The sequence below is a fragment of the Dioscorea cayenensis genome, unplaced genomic scaffold (genome assembly GCF_009730915.1).
Source record: "Dioscorea cayenensis subsp. rotundata cultivar TDr96_F1 unplaced genomic scaffold, TDr96_F1_v2_PseudoChromosome.rev07_lg8_w22 25.fasta BLBR01001306.1, whole genome shotgun sequence".
NCBI lineage: Eukaryota > Viridiplantae > Streptophyta > Magnoliopsida > Dioscoreales > Dioscoreaceae > Dioscorea > Dioscorea cayenensis.
The window spans coordinates 1-18544 of NW_024087697.1; the positions used below are offsets into that span (position 1 = coordinate 1).

General features: G+C 34.9%; 1 protein-coding gene and 1 long non-coding RNA gene across 5 annotated transcripts; both read right to left on the minus strand.

The window, feature by feature from the left end:
- Positions 1–2848: 2848 nt before the first annotated feature.
- On the minus strand, positions 2849–5015 carry LOC120256146. 2 transcript variants are annotated; one of them, XR_005535190.1, is made up of 5 exons: positions 4732–5015; positions 4590–4649; positions 4428–4510; positions 3306–4125; positions 2849–2969 (listed from the first exon to the last, which is right to left on the minus strand). It is a non-coding gene; the product is annotated as an uncharacterized LOC120256146 (long non-coding RNA). The 2 variants fall into 2 exon arrangements; XR_005535189.1 differs by having other exon boundaries at positions 2850–2969; positions 3316–4125.
- A 7457-nt stretch (positions 5016–12472) lies between these two features.
- LOC120256145 (putative pentatricopeptide repeat-containing protein At5g08310, mitochondrial) lies at positions 12473–18191 on the minus strand. Of its 3 annotated transcripts, none has more exons than XM_039263909.1 (4): positions 15497–18191; positions 13724–13784; positions 13421–13505; positions 12473–12911 (listed from the first exon to the last, which is right to left on the minus strand). In XM_039263909.1, exon 1 carries the CDS (start codon positions 18178–18180, stop codon positions 15709–15711), a length of 2472 nt encoding a protein of 823 aa, XP_039119843.1. In that variant the 5' UTR covers positions 18181–18191; the 3' UTR covers positions 12473–12911; positions 13421–13505; positions 13724–13784; positions 15497–15708. The 3 variants fall into 3 exon arrangements, with proteins under 3 accessions (XP_039119843.1, XP_039119842.1, XP_039119844.1); XM_039263908.1 differs by having other exon boundaries at positions 13175–13505; XM_039263910.1 differs by lacking the exon at positions 12473–12911 and adding an exon at positions 13001–13292.
- Positions 18192–18544: the final 353 nt, after the last annotated feature.

Sequence of the window (18544 nt, forward strand, 5' to 3'; positions counted from 1 at the left end):
GGTGGGAAAACCTTTTCTAATTTACAAACTATTTCGATGATACTTCTCAGCAACAACACCATATGATCAATAGTTATTTTGGTGGAGCAAAGATCTCAGAAGAAATTGGAAAGCTCAGTAATTGCATCCCAGATTGGGGTGGGAACCAGATCACGAAAGGCAATAGGAAGCAATCGTTGCATAAACACATGGCAATCATGAGTTTTCATTGCATAGACCTTGCCTTCTTCCAAGTTAAAACATCTCCCTATATTGGATGCAAAGCCATCAGGTAGTTGAAGCTGTTTCACCCATTTGAACACCTTATATTGATCCTCCTTCGCTAAAACATATGAAGCCTTTGGCTTGAGTGTTTTTCCATTCCTTTTCACCAAATGTAAAGCTGGTCGTTTGCAGTACTCTTCTATATCCAATCGAGCCTTTACATTATCTTTTGTCTTGCCTTTAACTTCCATCATGGTGTTGAATATATTATCAAAAATATTTTTCTCAATGTGCATAACATCCAAATTATGGCAAATTAAATTTGTATGCCGGTATGGTAACTCCCAAAAAATGCTCTTCTTTGTCCAATGGTGAGTCAACCCATAACCCCTTGGTTTTTGTATAGGACATTTGGTGCCATATGTCAAATATGGGCAGCTATCAATATCTCTCAAGATTTCTTCACCTGATAATATCTCAATAGGAGGATCATGATCAACTCTGCTTCTGAATTTATCTCTTTGTCTTCGAAAAAGATGATCGGGAGGCAAGAACTGTCTGTGACAATAAAAAAAACATGATTTTCTGCCATGTTTTAGGTTGAATGACTTCAAATTTGCCATACAATAAGGGCAAGATAATTTTCCATGAGTGCTCCATCCAGATAACATACCATACGTAGGAAAGTCACTAATTTTCCACATTAATGCTGCCCGAAGTAAAAAATGATCTTGCCTATAATTATCGAAGGTTCGAACACCAAACTGCCACAAAATTTGCAACTCATCTATTAAAGGTCTCAAGAAGACATCTATGTTCTAAGATGGACTATTTGGCCCAGGAATTATCATATTAAGGAATAAATATGGTTGCTTCATACATAGCCAAGGAGGTAAATTGTATATGACTAACATGACTGGCCAACAAGAGTATGGTCTCGCACCTTGCTTAAAAGGAGCAAACCCATCTGTGCATAATCCTAATTTGATATTCCTCGCTTCACTAGAAAAAGACTCATGTGTACGATTGAAGTGTTGCCACGCTTCTCCATCGGCAGGATGATGTAACTCTCTTGGAGAACTTCGATTATGTGCATGCCATGTCATATGCTTTGCAGTTTTCTTTAACATGAAAAGCCTCTGAAGCCTAGGTATAAGTGGGAAGTATCGGAAAATCTTATAAGGAACGTTTGAGACCCTTCTTTCACTTGTATTACTTGATTTGTATCGAGGATGACCACATACGGAACATCATTCCAACTCTTCAAATTCTCCATTAAACAACATGCAATTGTTGTCGCATACATCAATTTTGACATATCGAAGGCCAAATACCGCCATCTTCTTCTTCATTTGGTAATAATTCTCTGGCAAGTTGTTATTCTCTGGTAGTATACCCTTTATGATGACCATTAGATGATTGAAACAGTTTTTGCTAATATTGAATTCAGATTTGCAATTTAACAGCTGTGACACTATCGATAGTGTCGTGTGTTTTGTACAACCAGGCCACACTGGTTCGTTAGCATCATTCAGCAAAGGAAAAAAAGATGATGGGCTTAAACTAGGTTCATGATCCATAGACATTGAACCACCATCACAATTCCAGCTTTGATCAACATTAGAGTAAAAAGCATCCCTGACCATATTAGCATATGGATTTTCAACTTCCACATTGTATAATTGTTCAACTTCCTCTCTTACTCTGGATGATTGCCCAACACCAGACAATGGATCATTACAAAAAACATTATAGTATAAGTGTCGCCGCACATCATCGTGTTTAATAAATGAATGCTTTTGATATTTCAAACATGGGCACCTAATTCTATCACCACTAGTAAACCATTGATCGTTCATTGCAAAAGTTATGTACTCTTCAACCGCCCCCATATATTGGTCTGTGATATATCCATTCTCGTCTAAATGAACACATGCCCAATATCCATCTTTAGCCATTGTACAAGCCTAAATGATTTAAAACACAATGAAGTAATGTTTAGGGTAATAATATTTGATATTAATGTTTCTTGCTCTTTAAAAGTGATAGTGAGTTATTTTCATCTCTTATGAAATATCAATCATTTTATCAGATTTTATTAAGCAAAATATGAAATACATGTTTTCGAAGGTACCCAACGGAATAGTTCCAAAAAAATGCAAAATTCTATTTTTTTAGTGAGACATGATTCGCATGCCTAATATTCCCATTAATCTATTGATCAAAATTACCATAGCATTAAAATTAATCAAAGAAGTCTCATATAGGAAAGAAAATGCATATCTAATCTAAACGAGCATACACTTACGCAGACATTCTTGGGCTTATGATCAACAAAATTACCATAGCATGAAACCATTGTTTTTAGCATCAATATTTCTTTGAAAAGCCATTAAATTCATGAACCAAAATTTATACACAAGACAAAACACACTTTCCATGCATTGCATGCTAAATGAAAAATGCCAAAAATAATAATAAAACAAATAGTTAAACATACCTTGAATCACGAATGGATTCCTCTCAACAAAAATCTGAAACAATTACAAAAATAGAGTGTACAAACATGAGACTGAGGAACAAGAGAAAACCACACACTTCATCAGATAATGTAGATGGTCACTAAAAATAGAAATAAATGGGTGTTGTGGAAACACCCATACCTCCTGCAGCTTTAAATTACAATCTAGTGTCTGCGTAGATTACCTTTCTCAAGTTTTGAATATGCTTGATCAACCTCTATGCTTGAAATGATAAATTAGGACCTGAAAAATTAAATAATAGTATTTATTAACAATTGCATTTATAAAGTCATTTATTTATTTATTTATTTATTTTTATAAATATAAATAAGCTACACACCTCAACCATAGTTACAAGAGATTTTGTGAAAAAATTAAACTCACTTTTTTATTTTGGTAGAAAATGAATTAACATTATCCTATCTTTGAAGAAAATAATGTTTGTATATTATATAAATATAAAAATGAACATTGACACCAACACCACCTACGGAAATCATATTCGGATATTATATATAAAAATATTGACACATAGTTTGATATAAAAATACTTGCATATGCATAAAATTATACATGTACCAAAATACACCTATTCGTGAATAGTTTAAGTTGTTTTTCCCCCATCCATTAAAGTATGTGTGATGCCAGTTAATTGCAGGCATTAATTACAGGCTTGTCAACTGCAACACAGGAAAACACTGATGAGTCCATTAAATATTGAAATAAGGCTGTTGATTTAAAGAAAACACAAGCATTACCTTACACACCATCATGTACCGCCACATGAGAAGTCCGGATTTTTCATTAAATTAAGTATGAGTTCAGGATGAGGAGAATTCAACTCCAATCACTGATTAGAGATTAAAAATGATTTATGTGGAGTTTACTCTAGTCAACAAAGAGTCAACGCATTAATTTAGATTAATTAATTTCAACCATATAATTTATAATTTATTTGATAAAGTTAGTTAATTTCTAAAAACTAGGAAAATTGACATTTTGCCTTTCCTGGTATTCATTTTAGTTCTCATACTAAATAAAACATAAACATGTTCAATATGAGCATATACATTTCACAATTTGATTGTAATTATTTTACTTTAAGAACTAAATTGATCTTATCTTTTTGAGTTCAAAGGTGCAATCATGTTGAGAATGACAGACATATGAAATTCAAGTAGATGAAAACTTCAAGTTTGTTGTAAACTTAGATACAACGCAAACCCTGACAAACGCTAAGTTTGATAAGGAAGTGGAGTCTGAATCAGAGTTATATTTATAAAACTCAATTAATTAATTTAAGTGCAAAATCTGATCAGTTTTTATTCTGCACATTGAAAATGACGTGGTACCATCCAATCCCCACCAATGGCCGTCAAGAGTGATCACCACTGATGATCTGCAAACCATTGAGCAAGGAATGTATAGTTTACGAAGTGCAAAAAAAAAAAAATCATATCCCTTCAGTTAGGCTCCTCACAATGTTTCATTTCAAAACTAGGAAAAATTCTTCTATATTCTCTATTTTCCTCAAATTCATTAAAAATTAGACAACAAAATCAAATTTTTAGAAAAACTTTGTTAAACATGGAACTATTACAACATACAAAAAAACAAACTCAAATTTCAAAACCAATGCTTCATTCCCATGATAAACTCACCAAAATTTGAAGGAATTAGAGAAGGTGAAGGATAGCTCACCTCAAGTCCTATAGCTCCAAGGCTGAAAACAACAACCAATGATCCCTTTGCTGGTTTTGATACATTCAAAACAACACTAAGGCCTTCAAAGAAAACAAAGAACTTGAGCAACAATGACATGCATCAGTTAATGAATGGAAACATGAACCAAGAGTTTTTCACCTGGTGAAATGCTACAACCAAGAATGCAAACTTTATCAAGGTTTGCTAATCAAGAAATCCCTAGAAAGAGTGAAGCAAAGTGAATAAAAGACAGGAGACGATGAAATAGGATTTAGAGATTTGGGGATTTGGAGATCCTCACAGATGGTGCTGATCTTTAGTGCTTTTCCCATACGAACCAACCAAAGGAACAATCATTTTGTAAGCCTAGCAACATAAACACTCTCAATAACAAAAAGGAAATGAGATGAGGGTCGGCGGTGGCAGGTTGCTTCCGAATCACATAGTAGAGTGTGAAGAAAAATATGTGATGAGATCTGGCGGTGGCGCCATCGGCGGAGATGAGGGCCAGCGGTGGCAATGAGGCTATCTTGTGAGGAGGAAGAAGGGAAGAAGCCAAGATTTTTTTACAATGAGGGATAAGAGAGGAAGAAGGAAGGGCTAGGTTTTCTTACACAATCAACAATCTCCACCATTGATCATAATGATCAATGGTGGAGATTAATCCAAACTAATAATTTAATATAAAATATATATTTTAAATGTTCATTACTAATCACTATTTATACATATACAAATATTTTATAATTAATATTAATTTAACATTAATCATATAAATTAACTAGTATTCTTTATTTCATTATCACAAAATTATTTAAAAGTATTTTCTTGATAATAACTTATATAGATAATTATTTTTAACATAAATCAAAATTAAAATAAATAATTTTAGATGAGGGCCGGCAACAGCCCTAGTCTTTTATTGAGATTAGGTTTATTTTTTTAAAAATATTATTTTTTAATATAATTTTATCATTTAATCTTTCATTAAAAATCTAATATAACAATAATAAATATAAGAGGTTTAAAATCAACACTATATATTCATTCATATTATATTTTCTTATAATTATAAGAAATAAAATAAATAAATATTTTATAGATGAACATTAAAATATTTTATAATTATCTTTTGATAAATTGATATATTATAAATCTATAGTAACAATAATTAAAAATAAATTAATATCTTAATAAATGTCATCATAAAATTGTTTTCTAGATCAATATCTTATCTTTTTATTTTTTATATATAATATAGTTGTAATATTTTATTTTTTAAATATTTTGTTATAATCTAAATATAATCAAAAGTTAGTTTTTAGATATTTTAAAAAAATATTACTAATTATTATTATTATTATTATTATTATTATTATTATTATTATTGTTATTATTATTGGTATTAGTATTATTAATAATAGTAAATAATAGTTTATATTTGAAAGTTAATAATATTTATTTATATCAATGTTTACATTAATTTAATGGAGTGATGGATTCTCATGTGATTTGAAATTTTGAATCAAGGGTAGAGATGATTTTGGAGAAGAATCAAATGGTTGAAAGTAAAGCCCACATATTTATTTAATTAGGAAATTATTAATAATTAAATGGATATTAGTATAAAAATTAACTAAAATTGTAAACTTATATTAATTATCTTGCATATTTTTAATATTTCTAAATTTTGTAATTAACTAAATAAAAAATTAGAGATTAAAATTGAGACCATGATTTCCATGAATTAAGAAAAGCCTTTTTTTATTATTTTTAGTTGAAAACTTATTTATATTAAATATATATACAATTAATTCCGGCGTTACTATCTCCCATTATTATTTAATTATTTTTTTAAAATTTTAATATAATAATTTAAGTTAGAAATAAAAAAAATTATATAGTGGGAGGGGTTAATAACCCCGACATCGGGGTTAGCACTTAGTAACCCCGCCGCCGGGGTTATATCTCCCATTTAAAATAATTGATTATATTATTATTTTATTAATTTTAATATAATATTTAAATAATAAGAATAAAAAAATATATAGTGGGATGGGAGGGGTTGATAACGCCGGCACCGAGGTTATTGTCAATCTTATAATAATAATTTTCAAAATATTAACAACTTATTTTAAATCATAGAAATAAAATTATCACCGACGGAATTTTCCGTTGGTGATAAAATTATATTCCGTCACTAATATGTTCTGAGGTGTTAAAAATTGTTCGTTGGAATTCCGTCACAAATACCGTCAGTGATATTGATATTACCAATGGAAAAAAAATTCCGGCAGTGATGCGACTGTTTTCTTGTAGTGAGGTGTTGAGAGTATCCCTTTCGCCGGGGCATAGTATAGAGGGTTAGTCACGGTTGACCTTAGGTTTGGGACAGTGTATTTGGATTTTCATGACTCATTAAAATTTAATTAGGGAAGCATAATATTAGTCTTGCACTTGAAACAATAGTCCTAAGGTGAGCATTGTCCGAGTACCCCACTTTACCAATGATTACTCTTCCGATTACTCTTTTTTACTCTCTTTTTTCTTATTTTTATTCTCATTAATAGTTTGAATAACAATCACCAATTGATCTTTCACTATAGCTAAGTAGCAATTCTTGTTGTTTCTAGACATCTATTCCCTGTGGATTCGACTACCCACCATTTGGGTACTTTATTACTTTGACAACCAGTGCACTTGCAGTACACACACGCAAGGAGTGTGTCATAGTACCCTTAGTACACCTTCTGCTTTTAGGGCATTATTCTTGTTGGGAATTTCCACCACGTTTTATGGCCTCTTGATAAACGCCTAAATATGTGTATTCTATACGTATAATTATTATACTATTTATGTATAAATGCTGTTTTTGTGGTTTAATTGGTCTTATTCATGTTACGGGCCTCGTGGATGCCCAAGTAAGCTCGACAACACAAATGAGAAAGAAAACGACACCAAAAATGACGTTTTAGAACCAGGTACTGTAGCAACACTATAGCACGAAGGAGTTAGGAAATGGCAAAGTCTTGGGTTTCATTGACGAGTTTTCTGATGGCCGTAAACTAGCTGAAGAATGGGCAATTTTAGTGTAGTACTTCACAAACTTTTTGGCTAAAATCTTGATGCACTTACAGGGTTCCTTCACGCCCGTAAACCAGGACGTGAAGCTAACTTGAGAAGGACTTTAATGGGATTTTTTAAGGCTTTTTGAGATCATATCATCACCTACCTTACACCATTCACTTCTATCTCTAGATCCTGGGTAAAGGAAGCTCAAGAAGACATTCTTAGTAGTGAAAATCAAAGAAAGAAGCAAGATTTGGCAAGATCTTCCCTCATCTCCTAGTGTAGAGGCTTGTAGAGGACAAGGAAGCCATCCCTTTGGTGCCATCGTTGGAAGCTCTCCATGGCTTGTTACTTCGCATTCATCACTTGAGGGAGTTTTATGTTGCCTTATTTGGTTGTTTTATGGATTTGAGCATGTATTTTGTTAACATGAACAACTAAACCCCAAGGTCACCTAATATTGGTGAACCTTGGGGTGAACTTGTGTAGTTGGATGAATTGATCTATTTTATTGCAATTGGTGTATTTGAGATTCAAGCTTGGTGTACTTTGATGTATTGGTATACATGAGAACTCTATATGTTGATTTCTAGGTTGTACTTGGTGGTGTAACCAATGCCTTTGTACTAGACACTCTTAGCTTGGAAGAGATTCATGTGCAAATACACCGTGACAATTGGGTATTTTGTACCCATCCAACATTAAGGTTGGACCTAATTTGAGTATCGGCCCTAATTAGATATTTCCCCGCTTTTAACGCGATCATAGGAGGATTTGGTCAGAATAAATTCTGTATTAATACTCATATTAGATTAGGGATCAATTTTTGTGAGCATCAGGTTGATCTATTTTAGGAATCTCTTGGTCCAAACCCCAGTTACATGGTAGTTCTAGCATCTTTCTCACTTTAGTAGCCTTAGGGGAATCCACATCCTTGACCACTTTCATCCCTTGATTTCACCCCCTTTTTACCTTGACTATAGACATCCGTCTTAGAGTTCTTTCTATTTCTTTTGTAGTTTAGAGCACTCACTCAAACCTGTAGGCTAGGTAATACGTGAAGAAGTAAGGGTAGCTCCTTGGGCCCTGGGAATACGATCCTCTCGTGCTTGCACGAGAGGTATTACTTGACGACCCAGTGCACTTGCGGATGCTCGCAACGTGAGTCACCTCTAATTTAATATCTCGCTAAAACTAATCCAAAATCATATTATCATTACGTTCCTCCTCCTCCTCCTCAGTTCCAGACTCCTCTCATATGAGGTCATCCCTCGAGGAATCTGGCTACTAAATGCGTTAATTAAGAGCTTCCACCACCCTATCAACTACCATTATATGAGTTTCCTCCAACTTCTTGTGGCAAGAAACACTACCTAAAAGGTTCTCTTTGATGAAGGAGATAGAGGTCATAAGGCGAGGGTTTTCTATTATCTCAGCTACTGAATGACCAACCCTCACTTTCTCATTCATTATATCCAACAGAGAAAGTCTAATTGAGAATCCCAAGAGCTGTTGAGAAAGGTTCGCAAAGCTCTTAGTCTTAGGATTATGTGACATACAATGGACATTAACCTCATTCTCCAAATTTCCATGCAAAATCTAATCCATAAGGATAAAAGATAGAAGCTTGACATTTAGAAGCACTCAACAGTCGTTGTCCACCCTTAAGTCGGATCCTCGGAAGCCATCTACCGAAAACCGGCCTCGCCCATGGCCCTATCAAGATTGCACTCCAACCCGAGAACCGAACTCTTTCTCAAGGTCTTGCTTGTTCTACAGTCGTAGCCTGAACGACCTCAGTTGCCTCTTCCTCTATTGTTCTTGGGTTTGTTTTTGCCTCGCTATGAGTGCCATCCTTGTCTACCTAAACCAGTTCCAAAAACCAAGACTAGCTTAATAGATAGAACCGCTTGCCAAGTTGCTAGAAATAAAGCTACATCTTGTCCTGCCATGACCAAGGCAGCCGCAACGGTAGTTACATACTGGCAACTTTTCATACAGAATCACTACCATTACCTTACTTGGCAATTGTTTCAACCCAAACAATTTGTTTTAAGGGTTAAGCGAGATCCATTTCAACACAAAATTTTGGTGGACTTTGCCCTCGTTCTTTTCTCTATGTGCTCATCAATTTTAAGGAGCCTTCCAAGTTAGGATCCAAGGTGTTGCAACATTTCTCCAATTCAAGATTCCATTAGAAGATAGTGAAGTTAGATCCAGACGGCAGTCGCGTGCAATTTCTTGAATGTCAACTAGAAGTTGTTTCTCCATAGTGTAAGCTTGAAGACCATGCCACCTATGGTCAAGGGATCGTTCTACAATAGCTTCTCTACCATTTTGATACTATCACAGTGAATAAAATAGAAATCATTTGGCATACTGGCTACCGAAAAGTTGCTGAAGCACCACCACCCCCACAATCGGTCCAATGCTTGACGAACTTGATCCAACATGATGGCCTTGCCTATGAATTTACCAAACAAGGTTGTATGCATACTAGTTCAGGTTCCACTGTGACGGTGTCTTTCACCACAGCCTTGAGCTTTTCCATGTGAACCATGGGATCTAAGTTTGAGGTACTAGTTGGACTCTGTGAAGTTTCTCCCACAACATTGGCACAGGAGCGCATCCCATGCTGTGTTGCCATCGGTTCCTTTCCTTTAGCTGGGCAAGGAGTGTGCCCCCACCTGCCATGGGCAAGTGGGGGAGGTGTGTTCTTAGATAGAGTAAGTAAAAAACTAGGCGGGCTTTAGAGCAGAAGTCCTCTGAAAACAAACAAGATTGCTGAGTCTTATTCATCCATTCGTTGATGGCAAGACATTAAGAGGTTTGGCTTTTAAAAAAAGTGCTTTTTTTAATTTGTAGAAACACTTTTTCAAAAGTACTTTTTAAAGTAAGTTAAGTATTTTTCAATATTTTATGTTTGGATAAACTTATGGAGAAGTATTTTTATATTTGTGAAGTTGTTTGGATGTGGATTTTTAAAAGGCTTTTTAGAGGTGGCAAATTACTAAAATGGGCATTCATTTTGTTTTCATTGAGTTACTATTATACATTGCTATTAATAATGATAATGAAAGCACTAATGATAATAATAATAATAATAACTTAATGTATTATTATTATTATTATTACAACTATTATTATTATTATTATTATTGTTGTTGTTGTTGTTGTTATTTTTATTACAATTATTATTATAAAAAAAACCTTCTAACCTAGCATCGATTTTAGAATTCCCTTATTGGAGGAGAATCGAATTCTTCTAATTTAACAAAGAACGGTATTTCCTAAGTTTTTAATTTTTTTAACCCCGAGTACCAAATGTGCTTGCTTAGCTTACCACGTCTGGGGGGTTAGGATACCAAGTCTGCGTGGTTAGCTAACCCCAAATTCTTTTTAATTTAAGTTAATAAACTATTTATTAAATATAAATTATTTTTTATTTTTTTAAAAAATACTTTTTACCCACATAGAAATATCAAATAATAAAAAGAATATTTAAGGGAGGGGTTATTGTTGTAACCCTAGTATCGGGGTTAGTAACTTTGATCCTAGGGTTACTATTTCCCATTAAAAAAATATATTATTTAATTATTTTATTTATTATAATATAATAATTTATTATTTATCTTCTATTTTTTATTATATATCAAATCTAATTATTAAAGATGCCCTTATAATAATAATAATAATTGTTAATAATAATAATAATAATAATAATAATAATAATAATAACAATTCAAAAGAAGCCTAAAAGCATAGTATTTCCTCAATTTGATAAGGGTAACTTAGTAATTTAACAATCTCAAAACAGCTTATGAGAAGTGCTTTTTCTAGAAGCACCACATGGCTCGCTTATGAAAAAAACTGTTTTTCAGCTTTTTTATAAGGTTCTACTTTTACTGAAAAAACATTCCAAACATGTTTTCTTGTTCCCAAAAGTGCTTAACTAATAAAAAAAAAAACACTTTAGGGCTTAAAGAAAACCAATCCAAACACCCCCTTAATTGTTACATGTACATACTTGCAAGGTCTATATTTCATAATTTATACAAGTATACCCTGCAATATAATTTATATTTTCATCCTAATTATTGAATACTTAATTGAAACTTACAAGATCTCCCAAAATATTTAAAATGGAGACATGACATTTCTTATTTCTTGGAAATATTGGAGACATGTTTGAAAAATGTAAAAAATGTAACAATCAAGCACAAGTGACGATGAATTCATATGCATTGCATGATGAAAAAAATCTACTAGATGAGGGGCTAGCTTCAAGGTTGAGATTGTTCGAAAGAGGTACAATAGATGTTTTTAAACCGGACCGGAGAGTGAACCGGTCTCATATTTGGGTCACGGATCAATCGGTCCGACCGGATGACCCGTTCCGGTTGGACCGGATGACGTCATAAATATATATTTAAAATAATATAAAATTATAAATATTTTTTATAACAATTAAATAATATATATTAAAAGATAATTTTTAACAACAAAACTAATTTGAGATAAAAAAAAAAATACATCCTAGACAGTTTTTCAAATTTTCAAAAGAAAAAATATATCATTGATTGATGCATCCTTCATTAAGCTGACAGACAATGAATATGATGTTGAACATGTATAAAACAACATTATAGCTGTCAAACCTGTGAGAAAATATACTCTCTTTTTTTATGTGAATTACTCTCATACATCCATTAGAATATATAGAATGTTTGATTTATAACCACAGGAAAATTCATCAGCACAGACCCTTCCATTGGTTAATAATATATAGTTCTCTGATTTAATTAATATATTGCTCACAGTAATCTATTATAAAAGATAAAAATTACAAGTTTTTAAACAAAGAAGTACAAATTCACCAGAAAAACAAAACCAATAGCTCCACATAAAACCAGACCTCCAAAAAATAGCAGCACATGATTGTAAACTAAAAGAGTCCATAAAAGCAGCATAAGTAATATATATATACACACACAACTTTATTAATGCCAAATTCTTTAACCAAATAAAGTAGAAAAATTAAAAAAACAACCACCCAACATGCCAACAATAAACATAAGAAGAAACAAAGACAAGGTCCATGAGCAAGAAGAACATGAAGAAGAGATTGAGAGAGCTTGGCCTTTAGACCCAATTCAAAAAAAAAAAAATCAGAAAACCGGGTTTTTCCCAGTTCCGGTTTTATCCAGGTTTAACCGGTTCCAAACTTAGTCAAAAATTGGTATTAACCCGGACCAGACTGTGGTCCGGTTCCCGGTTTTTCCGGTCGGACCGGCCGGTCCGGTCAGGTTTTCAAAACACTTATGCCCAACTTCAAGCCAATGCACAGGAGAGCCACAGGAAATACTTGTGAAGATAAAGCTTCCTGACATGATTCCTCACTTGTGCGATCATCTGTAGAAAAGCCAAAGAAAAAATAAATACTTGTTGAGCTTTTTATTTATTAATTAATTATGCATATTTTAATATAAGTAAATATATATTATTTAAATTATATCTATATATATATATAATCAATGGATGACTTTTAGAGCGCTTGGTTGAAAAATGGGACTTATCTGCAAAGACAACCATCCAGCAAGAAATTTGACTTATGTTCTGTAGCAAATATAGATAAATTGGCTAGACACTAAAATACTACAGACAAAGCCACCTACACAAATTAGGATCTTGACAAAGTAGAACCATTAGCTGCAACTTCAGGAGCCATGTAAATTGCCGGCATAGTCATATTTAGAAGAGAAGCTTGAGAAAGTAAATCAAGCAAGGCCCTTTCTGCATGTCGTACCATTGAAGATATTCAACACGAAAGTTCTTGCACTTGGTATTAGCAGAGATGCTCATCCATATAGTTTACCAAGGAAAAAAAAGATGCTTCGTATTTATAATTGGCTGAAACTCACATTGTCAAGTCTCATGCAAAATTGATATGTTTTCAGTCAGACAGATGTTCTTCTTCATGTCGTCGATAATCCATTCTTCTTTTAGCTGTCAGATATAACAAGAGACAAGGTTACTGAACGACAAAGTGAACTTTATATGTGAGAAATCAACCAATCCAATCTGGTAAAGCTCAAGATTCACTTTCACTACAACTCCACCGATTAAACTAGTTAAAATTGGTGCAAGCAATCTATGTGGTTGATGTTGAATTCCACAAAAGAGAGGACTATCAGGAAAACCAAGCTTGAGCACAGCAAACATACCCGCTTATGCTTATTGCTGAAGGTCAAGCTTCTTGATAGGAATTCACATTACCACTATCATCTGCAGAAGAAACCAAACCAAAACCAAACAAGTGGTCAAAAGGGGGAGAATTTGTTTGACTAAGTTGAACATTAGGATTGTGGACAACAATATAAAAATCGACAGAAATCTGGAAGGACACAGTTATGACTGCGAATTATAACTGAAACAAAAAGACATTTAAAGAGTGAGAAAGTCAATTGAATGGTCCAAGCAAAGAGTCCAAATCATGGAGGGTCATGATATGAAGATGACTATCATAGACTGGCTAATCCCAAATACTTATATTCACTACTCATTTCTATAATATGAGGCGTACGTGTGTAACAGCTTACTTGCTTCTGAAGACAACAATGTAACAAAAAATATTACTGATGTTTTGTCTTCCTGCATGTAAACAAACTAACACAACTTGCCTGGGAAAGAAACTAAAATAGATGTTAAATGCAGTGGAACATTGATAATCATGATTTTCATCCACATAACTTGATTAAAAAAAAACCATAATGATGGTGAAGCAAGTTATACAAGCAGATGGCAAGCACATACACCTTTTAATGCATCAGGAAGCTCTCCATATGAACTTCGACACACATAAAACTTCTGCAGACTCTGCTCAGCATGTGCAGGATGTAGGTGATTGTATCTTACTGAATACAAAGATTTTCAAGCATGATATAGTTCGATATTTTTAGCTGAAATCACTGTAATGCAATCAAGTTGGCCGCTAGCTGGAGATGCATCTATTTACAAAATTTTTTATTAATGCCTTTAGCATGAATTTTTTGGCTACGTCAATATAATTTCCGAACAATACAATGAATGGTTTATACTGTTTGAATACAAAATAAACATCTGGCTAAGAAAACTCAGCATGAGCATAACATTAGCTTTTTTAAAACCATTAATGGTTGGTCAGGATAACTATCCTACTTTTGGAAAATCTGGATATAGCAGTGCCACTGTATATCCAGGATACCAACAAAGAGAGGATTGTTATCGATCAAGGTTCAACTTGTAAAATACAAAGAACATGAAACTTGTGGCACCAAAGCTTTTCCAACTACCTAATCTTACCTTTAAAGCCAAGTATCAGACAAAATCATTTGCCATAAGAAGATTGTGGGATGCGCACAACAACATAATTCTGTTTGTCATAACATCAGTATACTGGCATGATTTTATTAAAAATATCTTTTAAAGAATTTCAAGAATAATTTTACATATAAAGGTAGATTACGTTCAGTACATTACAGAATTATTACTCATATTTGCTTAAGGTAGAGCTCTTATGGTAGTTACCAAGGCCCTGTCCTGAATTTTCACATTGTGGATGAGAGCATTAGTATCTTATCCTAACTTCTAAATAAGTAAATAACCAGAATGTTGCCATTGAAACAGTGTCACAGAAGACTGCATGAAGGATTCAAGATTTTATGCTGATTTGCCTGATGATAAAAACAGAAAAAGTGTGGCTTGAGAACCTGTTCATCTAGGATTAAGGACAAGCAACCAACACACAATATTTAACTGCTCTAAAACATAATAAGACCACACACCATTTCTAGCAAACTCTCAAGGTTAAGAAATCACAAATTTAAAGGAAAAAGAAGATCTTCTTTGGGTGAAAGTGCACTTCTGTGGGGAAAAAGGGTTTAGTTAAGCATGCAATTGCATAACACAGCAATTTATGGACATTTTAATTGAGACAATAGATCAAAAGTAGTAGTTACCTCTTGTCATAGTGAAGACTATTGGTTGGTGTTGCGGCAAGTGACCGGATGCAAAAAGCAGTTCATGACGAAGTCTTTTCTTCTCATGAAACAGTTAGAATCCAAAAAACTGTACAGGTAGAACTGATCCAGCATCCAAAACTAGCGAAAGCACTGGACATGGCTGCCACGCTGCAGCAGATGGCTAATGTAGTAGGCATTGGAAGTACATTTTATTTATAATTATCCTCCTTAATGCCAGAAACACTTTGAATCAGTGGAGTCTTCTTATCCAAAGAAATAATGACATCTGTCGACAATTCATACACTGCTTTTCTCATCAGGCGGTAATCCTTAGAATCAGTTGTGATAGATTCAACCATTGGTCGTACTTGTTTTAGGAATTCCGTTGCACTGACTAAATTTCCTTTCAACAGCAAAGAATTTACCATCAAAATGCATAAAGAAGCATCAGGCTCAAACTTCCTCTCCTTCATCTCATGGAAATATGAAAGGGCCACGTCTGCCCTACCACACTTGTATAGTCCATAAACAAGAGCACTATAAGCAATTTTATTCAGAAGGCATCCCTTCTCCTGCATTTCATTCCACAACTGCAAAGCATCTTCAGTTCTCCCAACACTGCAAAATCCATCTATTAAGCTAGTGTATGTGACCACTGAAGGTGGCTCTGATTCATCATTCATTTTTGACAAGCAAGCAAGTGCCTTGTCCATCCTGCCTGCCTTGCACCAACCATCAATCATTAAATTGTAGGTAACAGCGGAAGGAACAATCCCCTTATCTATCATCTCATTCAAAATTGCTTCCGCATCAGCTAATCTTCCTGCCTTGCAGAATCCATTGATCACAATGTTATGCGCAACAACATCAGGGAGGTAACAGCTTGATGAAACGTCTCGGAAAACTTTCAAGGCTTTGTCCATTTCTCCAATCCTGCACATTCCATCAATGGCGGCGGAATATGCAATCATATCAGGAAGAAAACCAATCTGAACCATTTCCTCTAGAAAAGAGCAAGCTTCATCCACTTTTCCCTGCTTACATAACTGCTGCACAATTAAGGTACAGTACTTTATCCATGGCACATGGCCTTGACATCGCATTTCCTTAAGTAAATCTATGGCAGTGGATGAATCTCCTCTTTTGCATAAGCAATAAAATATAGAATTGTTAGTGAATTCCGTGGGCACAAAACCAAGCTCCCTCATCTTATTGAGCATATTATAGCTCTCCTCTAATCGACCAACACTACAAAGCTTATTGATCAAATTATTATGCATCAATAGATTCCCTTTACGAGCATTACTAATCATGTCATCAAAAAGCACCAAGGCCTTATCCAGCTTGTCACCCTCACACAAACCACAGATAACAATGCTAAAAGACTCATCATTTGGCAACACAGATTTCTTGATCCTAAATAAACTTTCAGATACAACCCCTTCAAATTCCCTGCTCTCACACTCATCTCCATCCTTCTGTGCCACCAAGGAGTTCTGGTTGGCCATCATTGACCTTAATAGCAAATGAGCTCTTTCAACGTCACCAAACCTGATCATTCCATCAAGAATTGCATTATAAAGTGATACTAAACTAGCCAAACTTGCCTTATCCCCCTCTTCCTCAAGCAAAGAGTTCGCATTCACCATGTCACCTGCTCCACAGAGTGACGAGATCATCATCTTCATCAATCGATTATCAGGACTGATCCCACTGTTCTTCATCTCTCGATACAGTGCCAAACCATTCTCAACAGCTTTCCCCACACAAAACCCCTCAATCAGAACACAGTACAGCCTCAAATCCCCATCAAAACCTGCAGGCTTCATTTTCTTAAACATCTCAACTGCCTTCTCCACACTCCCTTGTTTTGCAAACCCATGAACCAAGACACGAAAGGTCTTTTCATTCAACCTCATTCCAAGACCCTCCATAGCTTCCACCAACTCAAAAACCTTATCAACCTTTCCCCATCTGCAAAATGCTACAACAACAATAGTGAAAACATGCTCATCAACCCATCCTCTGCCATGTAGCTCCTTGAAAACCTTCCACACATCCTCCAACATGCCAGCATTGCCGTAAGCCCGCAACATCGCAGTGAAAGAATACTTATCAGGATTCTTCATCTCCCTGAATCTCAATTCCACCATCCTCACCCTACCAACCTTCGCCAACACCTCGATCAAACAGTTATAAGTGTACAAATTGGGAACGCAGCTCAACTCCTCGGCATGATCAAACAAGAATTCAGCTTCATCGACCAATCCTTGACTCCCGACGCAGCGAATCAGGAAACCCAGTGCTCCAGGGGTCATGGGGCATTTGCGAGAGAGGATTTCAGGGAGGAGTGATCGGAGAAGTGAGGGTTGGCGGGCGCGGGAGAGGATGGAGGCCATGGCGTTGTAGGTGTAGCAGGAGTGGCGGAAGCCGGGTTGCGATGACACCCAGAGGAAGAACTCATGGGCGGATCGCCAGCTCTGGAGGTCGCGCAGTACGGCCTCGACGGCGTCGGGAGTGAGGGCGGAGGCGAGGGTTCGGAGGTGGGCGGGGTCACGGAGATGAAGTGGTCGGGAGAAGTGGTGGAGCAGGTGATGGGCAAGGGAGGGGGTGGAGATGGTGAAGAGAGAAGGGAAAGGGGGAGAATTTTTCCTCAGTATTATTGTTGCTCGGAGAGCCATTGAAATGACCAGTTTGATAGCATGGGCTTTCCCGTCCGGCAGAGGGGTTTTGAGTTGGGCTTTCAATTATTATTATTATTATTATTATTATTATTATTATTATTATTATTATTATTTTGTCAAATATTATTATTATTATTATGGAAAAATTACTGTTTCACCCATCGTTATTTTTCAAAACTTCTCAAAAACCTCCTCCAACTTTTTTGACACCCGGACGATCTCCGTTATATTTTACATTCCCTTTAACCCTCACGGTGAAGTTGAGTGTAGTCCATGATATGAAATTCCTTTTTTTCGCTCTCAGAAAGGAGAAAAAAATGGCGCCAATCATATCATGTCCGAAATTTATGCATAGTTTTCC